We start from the raw sequence: 8,644 nt of genomic DNA on the forward strand, positions 1-8,644 counted from the left end.
TTATTAAAAAAAATATTCAACTAATTTAAATTTTTTTTGATTTTTTAAAAGGCCCCCGATCATTAGGCTGGAAAAAATTAAGTTGAATTAGAGGTTAAGCGGATAGATTTTTAGTGATTTAATGTGAATTATCCCATTTACCATAAACCAAAATTAAAAACCAAATTAGATGTGCATTGCAAGTAAATGGGGATAGAGTAAGCGTTCACAGTGAAACCCCACAACGGCAAAAGTAACAACGAGCTAAAAAAAGTTTTTGCAACCGCAGTCATATCAATCATCAGTTTGTCAAGTCACTTAGATCAGATCATTTAACTGAAAAAAGCATTTTCAGTTGAAAGCTTGTAAATAATAGCATGAATATCAACATTTCTCTTCATCAAAGAAATACAGTAGAAATACCAACCTAATATAGTGAAAATAGGCATAAAAATATGTAAAAAATGGAAAAAGTCATATATCAATTTCTTTTAGCTGTCGTAAATGCTGCTACGTGATCAGGATTCATTTTGTTGTTTTTTCTCAAAATTTATTGTGAAAAGGGATCCCAGGGTTGGGAACGTCCCAAACCCTGTTTTGTGCATTTGAGCTTTTGCTTGTTAGCTCTACACACGGTCTTTGCGCTGCGCTTTACGCCGCAATTTTCTTTTTTCATATCAGGACTCGAACCCTGATATAACAACTCTGCACAAACCCAGGCAAGTGATACGTTTACGCCACGTTCACTGCCCCAATGAAATGAAAAATAAATTGTATTTAAAGCAAAAGCAATGCATAAATTCTACTTTTGAAATATCTAAAATAATTCTTGATAATTTTCAATTCTTTAAAAACAATTTAATATGAATTACAAAGTAAATGAATTAAAATATTAAAATGATATTTTTATTATTAAAATGAAGAAATATATTGAGAAATAAATTTTTTCAACTGCAATAATGATTCATTTTATATATATATTTTGGTTTAACATTTTCTGTCACAACAATATAATGTAATATAATATAATACATGTATATACATTTATATACATATACATTCCCCTAATTTTTAAACAGAAAAAATATAGTTGGACTTTTTCATCTTGAACCACAATATTTTTTTAACTTTGAATGCCTAGCAATTTGCGATTGATTATTAAAAAAATTCAACTAGTTTAAATCTGTTTGATTTTTTAAAAGGCACTGATCAATAAGACTGAAAAAATAAGTAGAATTAGAGTGTAAGCGGATAGATTTTAGTGATTTATGTGAATATCCCATTAACAATAAAACAAAATGAAAACCAAATTAGATGTGCATTGCAAGTAATAGGGATAGAGTAAGCGCTTCACAGTGAACACACAACGGCAAAAGTAACAACGAGCTAAAAAAAGTTTTGCAACCGCAGTCATATGAATCATCAGTTTGTCAAGTCACTTAGATCAGATCATTTAACTGAAATAAGCATTTTCAGTTGAAAGCTTGTAAATAATAGCATGAATATCAACATTTCTCTTCATCAAAGAAATACAGTAGAAATACCAACCTAATATAGTGAAAATAGGCATAAAAATATGTAAAAAATGGAAAAAGTCATATATCAATTTCTTTTAGCTGTCGTAAATGCTGCTACGTGATCAGGATTCATTTTGTTGTTTTTTCTCAAAATTTATTGTGAAAAGGGATCCCAGGGTTGGGAACGTCCCAAACCCTGTTTTGTGTATTAGAGCTTTTGCTTGTTAGCTCTACACACGGTCTTTGCGCTGCGCTTTACGCCGCAATTTTCTTTTTTCATATCAGGACTCGAACCCCGATATAACAACTCTGCACAACCCCAGGCAAGTGATACGCTTACGCCACGTTCACTGCCCCGATGAAATGAAAAATGAATTGTATTTAAAGCAAAAACAATGCATAAATTCTACTTTTAAAATATCCAAAATAATTCTTGATAATTTTCAATTCTTTAAAAACAATTTAATATGAATTACAAAGTAAATGAATTAAAATATTAAAATGATATTTTTATTATTAAAATGAAGAAATATATTGAGAAATAAATTTTTTCAACTGCAATAATGATTCATTTTATATATATATTTTGGTTTAACATTTTCTGTCACAACAATATAATGTAATATAATATAATACATGTATATACATTTATATACATATACATTCCCCTAATTTTTAAACAGAAAAAATATAGTTGGACTTTTTCATCTTGAACCACAATATTTTTTTAACTTTGAATGCCTGGCAATTTGCGATTGATTATTAAAAAAATTCAACTAGTTTAAATCTGTTTGATTTTTTAAAAGGTACCGATCAATAAGACTGAAAAAATAAGTAGAATTAGAGTGTAAGCGGATAGATTTTAGTGATTTATGTGAATATCCCATTAACAATAAAACAAAATGAAAACCAAATTAGATGTGCATTGCAAGTAATAGGGATAGAGTAAGCGCTTCACAGTGAACACACAACGGCAAAAGTAACAACGAGCTAAAAAAAGTTTTGCAACCGCAGTCATATCAATCATCAGTTTGTCAAGTCACTTAGATCAGATCATTTAACTGAAATAAGCATTTTCAGTTGAAAGCTTGTAAATAATAGCATGAATATCAACATTTCTCTTCATCAAAGAAATACAGTAGAAATACCAACCTAATATAGTGAAAATAGGCATAAAAATATGTAAAAAATGGAAAAAGTCATATATCAATTTCTTTTAGCTGTCGTAAATGCTGCTACGTGATCAGGATTCATTTTGTTGTTTTTTCTCAAAATTTATTGTGAAAAGGGATCCCAGGGTTGGGAACGTCCCAAACCCTGTTTTGTGTATTAGAGCTTTTGCTTGTTAGCTCTACACACGGTCTTTGCGCTGCGCTTTACGCCGCAATTTTCTTTTTTCATATCAGGACTCGAACCCCGATATAACAACTCTGCACAACCCCAGGCAAGTGATACGCTTACGCCACGTTCACTGCCCCGATGAAATGAAAAATGAATTGTATTTAAAGCAAAAACAATGCATAAATTCTACTTTTAAAATATCTAAAATAATTCTTGATAATTTTCAATTCTTTAAAAACAATTTAATATGAATTACAAAGTAAATGAATTAAAATATTAAAATGATATTTTTATTATTAAAATGAAGAAATATATTGAGAAATAAATTTTTTCAACTGCAATAATGATTCATTTTATATATATATTTTGGTTTAACATTTTCTGTCACAACAATATAATGTAATATAATATAATACATGTATATACATTTATATACATATACATTCCCCTAATTTTTAAACAGAAAAAATATAGTTGGACTTTTTCATCTTGAACCACAATATTTTTTTAACTTTGAATGCCTGGCAATTTGCGATTGATTATTAAAAAAATTCAACTAGTTTAAATCTGTTTGATTTTTTAAAAGGCACCGATCAATAAGACTGAAAAAATAAGTAGAATTAGAGTGTAAGCGGATAGATTTTAGTGATTTATGTGAATATCCCATTAACAATAAAACAAAATGAAAACCAAATTAGGTGTGCATTGCAAGTAATAGGGATGGAGTAAGCGCTTCACAGTGTACACACAACGGCAAAAGTAACAACGAGCTAAAAAAAGTTTTGCAACCGCAGTCATATCAATCATCAGTTTGTCAAGTCACTTAGATCAGATCATTTAGCTGAAATAAGCATATTCAGTTGAAAGCTTGTAAATTATAGCATGAATATCAGCATTTCTCTTCATCAAAGAAATACAGTAGAAATACCAACCTAATATAGTGAAAATAGGCATAAAAATATGTAAAAAATGGAAATAGTCATATATCAATTTCTTTTAGCTGTCGTAAATGCTGCTACGTGATCAGGATTCATTTTGTTGTTTTTTCTCAAAATTTATTGTGAAAAGGGATCCCAGGGTTGGGGTCGTCACATACACTGTTTTATTGACTAGAGCAGTGGTTCTCAAACTTTTCTGGGCTGCGACCCACTTTGGTCCACGATAAATTTTCGCGGCCCACCGGCTTGCAATGCATTTTTTAAAAGGGAAGGATATATTTCAGTAAAACATATAAGTTTTATACTTTTATTTATTTTTAATGAATACATCTGATTATAATGTATATGTTTATTAGTGAGATGCATAATGCGGTGTGTGGGAACAATGTGCTTGTTTTCTGTTTTGACTGATGTCTTCTTCGATGTCCACACTAATATGTGTTAGTTTTAGACGCAAGGTGTTGGATAATTGTAGTTTATTTCGTAATTTGGTTTTAATTCCAATCATTGCTGAAAATCCAATTTTGCACATGTTCGAAGTAGTAAAAGAGAGGAGCACTTTTAATCTCTTACGATCAAAACTCTCTTTAAACGAATAATCTTCAGACAAATCGATTAATTTTTCGTTTGCCTTCGTAGATATGCCAGTAGCCACAACATCACCCTGAAACGGATTTACAATCCAGATATTTTTATCACAGAATTTCTTTTCTTCACTGAAGTAATAATCAAAACTTTCTTTCAACGAATCTAGATGTGCAACTATCATAGAGATTAAGTCCTCATCTAGTGTCGCTACTTTTTCGACGATAAAAGTCGCCAATGTCTCGAAACAACAATAATTTCCGTCTTTAACATTTTTTTCCATAAATAAAGCTTTTTCATAAAACCTCGAATCTTATCATGTACTGAAAATATGTCAGCTGCGTCCATCCATTGTAGATATAAATTTAGTTCATTTAATTTCGAAAATATGTCTGCAAATAAGTGAGCTTAAGAACGAATTTCTCATCCCGCAATACTTTCGAGTAATCACTTTGTTCTTTCAGAAATATTGCAACTTCTTCGCGGAGTTCAACAAGTCTTGTTAGCACTTTACCCCTTGACAGCCAACGTACATCAGAATGGAAAAGAAGAGATTTGTGGCAGCTTCCCATCTCTTCGCACAGTTTTTCAAATAAGCGAGACTGTAACCGTTTACTCTTAATGAAGTTGATGATTTTCACGGCAGTGTTTAAAACATTTTTTAAATCGTCTGATATAGTTTTTGATACCAATGCTTCTCTATGAATGCTGCAGTGAGTCCATGAAGCATTAGGACTTTGTCTAAGAACGCGTGTCACAACACCACTGTCCTTACGACACATTGCCCGTGCACCATCCGTACATATACCAACACAGTTCCTCCAGTCCAACTCCTTCGATTTTACATAAGCGTCAAGAGTTTCAAATATTTCCTCACTAGTACCCCCAAATAATTGGTTCACAAAACAGTATATCCTCATGCGGCTCACTGTTCCATACAAAAAGGATAAATGCAATCAATTGGGATAAACCTTGTATATCCGTGGACTCATCCAGCTGCAGGGTAAAAAATTTACTTCCTTTAGAGAACCACTGTTTTAAACTATTTATTGTTGCGTTTTTACCATTTTTTACGTTCACCAATTTTTAGTCAAATGGAATTTTACATTTTCCATTTGTAATAAACTCAGAAAGAAAAATAACATTTTCTTCTCTAAGAATAATTAATGATTCATAAACATTGACAACATTAATAATGTTATAAACTACGTAAGCCATCTTCAGTTTGCGCTTAATTATGTTACAATGAATCATTTTGTAAATACATAAAAAAATAATACGAAGTAACAAGCTGTTTTCCTGTGAAAGAAATAATCTTTAACAAGGATAAGCCCATAACCTGTAATTGCTTAAACTGAAGTTCACTTCATGAATATTGATCACTCCACAGCAAATAACGTAAAGGAAGGAAGCAAGCGTATCATTTTTCATAGGACAACTTTTCATGAAAATTGAAAAGCTTAATTTTGAAAACCGATGCGTTAAACAACCTCGCCTCGTTGCATAAAGTTTCAACGTCTAATTTCATCTTATTTTGGATAGCTTATTCTCAGCGTGATAGAAAAAATAAAATTATTATATTATTCATTTATATTGCACTACTATTTTGGAATTTCAAAATGCATTCACACAAATCTATTCGATAACTTTCAAGATGAAATTTCAAGAATTATAAAACAGTAATATTTTATTATGCTCAACAGTTTCATTTACTGGTAATTAAGCATCTTTTCTATGAAATCCTTTGCATCAAAATTTTCTGATCTTTTGATCAAATTCAATATGTCACTTTAACATGCTGTGTGAAGCTGCAGCAAGAATTATCCAGTACATTTTAAATAAACAGAATCCAAAAATGGTTTAATAACTATCATATAACACAAGAAAACTGCCGGTGCTAAACTTTCTTAAAACTCAACGACGATGCGTAGTTCTAAAGCCATTCAAATACTTGTCTTACTTATTTCTGTTTATTTATCATTTATCACAATCTGGTAAAACAAAATTGCTAACATGATTGCTAATTATTGGGAGTTATTCATTAATATTCACTATCCCCACAATTCATAATTATAATAAAGAAAATAACTTTACCCATGTAAAAATGTAACGAATTAGAAAAATGTTTCGTTGAAGATGTTGACAATATTGTGCAATTTTATGCTACCTTTGTTGCTTGCTATCTAATTTGCAATAACATCGTATTTTTGGTCGAATAAACAATTTGCTAAAACGCACTGTAACACAAAAAATGTAAAATTGTATCAAATATGTAATAAGGATTTCTCATTTTAGATGAATTTCCTTTCTGAATTGTGAGTATTCTTTAAAGAAGAAATTTTGAAGGTCAGGGATACTGTGTTACGTACAAAAGAATATGCAAGAGCAGTTGATACTAGAATTGACATTTTTTTGCTCGTAAAAATTGAAAAACAATAAAGTAAACTTTTAGGCCTAATATTCAAATTTGTTTTAATATACTATGACCATTTGTTTTCCTTAATCATTCATAGTCCCATTTGGTGATAGTACCCCGATGAACAAATCATCATGAATTGTGCTGACAAGATTAAAATGTTTAACAAATCTTTCTAATTAATTTAATTCAACTACCTGAAACACAGATTTTCAAAAATATTATAACTGTAGTGTTTACTGTTTTAGATACGTTTAAAAGGTTTGTAATTTTTCGTTGAAAGGGCTTTAAGTTATCCTTATATTTTTTTCTAAAAAATTCCAATAAATTCTCAATAAATTTTAATGTGCCACCTTTTGATACAAGAAAATACATTTTCTGAACAGCATTTAATTAATTTTGTCTGTTAATTAATATTCACTGTTGGTCGGGGACAAATTTTCACCGCCTTTTCTTACTGGTCGTTGAACTCGCTATTTCATTGGACCCTCAATTCGTCGTCTTATTACTTTTCCTTATCTAATTGTTCATTGATTCAAACTCTTCAGTTGTGATTAGCTATAATATTCTTCATTTCATTGGTTCAAATATTCCATTTAGGATTACGTAACTTTAATAGTGGTGACGTAACATTAATAATGAGAATATTCCTAATTTGGGAATTGTTTCAATCAAGATTTATAAGTTTTATCATTCATTGAAATTTTGTTTTTCTAATATATTATTTAGTTTATACTTTATAGTGATCAACGTTTTCAATAATAATTTTTATCATTATTCTATATTTTATTATACCAGAGTGACGTTATATCACATGCGATAATTCAGAAAAACCAATACGATACAAAAATAAATTAAATAGTGATTTTGATTTTTCACTAATCAAGAGCAGCAACAACAACAGTAAGGAACAGTCAACAACAACAACAATAAACAACATAATAGTGAACAATATTAACAAAGTGGTATCAGAGAGATTTCAAAATCACAAATTATTGTTTGTGGATTAAGATTGACGTAAGATCTTTATCCGTACATAAAGAATAGACTTCTGGCACCAGCTTTCCCGCCAAAAAGGTATGGATGGTAAACAGTTTTTGATACCATTGTGGTACAACCTTGAAAGTACCATCAAATGCCCATGTTCGCCTGACTGCCATCAGTCTAATGTTAGAACCCGTAGCCAATACCAATATATGACTCGATGCATTCTGCCACAGCAAAAAATCTTCACCGGCCATTGTTGTCCTGAATGCTTCAGGGATTTGCTGGTCCCGACGATGTTCAGGCAGTTTTAGGTATCGCTTTGACCGGTGGCTGTACATAGTGGACTTCACTAGCTTAAAAAGCGGAAAATGGCCAGATGTAGATGGTACGGCGGACGCGGCGGAAACTTCTTCATCGTAAATGGCGAGGATGGATTTTGTTTCTTCCGCGCGTCGTTTTTTCAAAACCGCCTTTTTTTCCATTTTGTATGCTAAATGCTCGTCCACTGGGCAGCTTTCGATGTGATCCTTTTGCGTGATCACAAATGTCACATCCAGGTTTGTCCATATGACACCCTTGCAGCCTTCTCTGCCCTATACCAAAGTAACCTAATCCTTAATAACGAAGGACACACACTGTATATTTAGCGCATACTTTTGAGCAAACCCAATGTTTTCTCTGTTTATTGGTGTATCTCAATTTGTATATGTCCTTCCTTGAGAAACAAGAGACGTACTTCCACTACGATTTGTTACAAAACGCAGCTCAGAAATATCAGCCATTGTGAAAATGATGAACAGAACAGAAAATGATTCAAATAACTCTCGAATGCAAAACGCAGGACCAAACAAAAATGAATTTGGGAACGGGTTTTTGAAATT

The 8,644-nt window shown here is 31.2% G+C and overlaps 3 protein-coding genes across 3 annotated transcripts; 1 reads left to right on the top strand and 2 right to left on the bottom strand.

Moving 5' to 3' along the window:
* Positions 1-2,825: 2,825 nt before the first annotated feature.
* Positions 2,826-3,635, bottom strand: Tsp_11701 (hypothetical protein). The gene is made up of 2 exons (XM_003372664.1): positions 3,528-3,635; positions 2,826-3,023 (listed from the first exon to the last, which is right to left on the bottom strand). Exons 1-2 carry the CDS (start codon positions 3,633-3,635, stop codon positions 2,826-2,828), a joined length of 306 nt encoding a protein of 101 aa, XP_003372712.1.
* A 492-nt stretch (positions 3,636-4,127) lies between these two features.
* Positions 4,128-5,280, bottom strand: Tsp_11702 (hypothetical protein). The gene is made up of 3 exons (XM_003372665.1): positions 4,812-5,280; positions 4,666-4,752; positions 4,128-4,624 (listed from the first exon to the last, which is right to left on the bottom strand). The coding sequence occupies exons 1-3, from the start codon at positions 5,278-5,280 to the stop codon at positions 4,128-4,130; spliced, it is 1,053 nt and encodes a 350-aa protein (XP_003372713.1).
* A 3,189-nt stretch (positions 5,281-8,469) lies between these two features.
* On the top strand, positions 8,470-8,546 carry Tsp_11703a (conserved hypothetical protein; the record flags this gene model as incomplete). The annotated part of the gene is made up of 1 exon (XM_003372666.1): positions 8,470-8,546. A coding segment is annotated over exon 1 (77 nt), but the record flags the coding sequence as incomplete, so codon positions are not given.
* Positions 8,547-8,644: the final 98 nt, after the last annotated feature.

This window comes from Trichinella spiralis (assembly GCF_000181795.1).
Source record: "Trichinella spiralis strain ISS 195 chromosome Unknown Scfld8, whole genome shotgun sequence".
Classification (NCBI taxonomy): domain Eukaryota; kingdom Metazoa; phylum Nematoda; class Enoplea; order Trichinellida; family Trichinellidae; genus Trichinella; species Trichinella spiralis.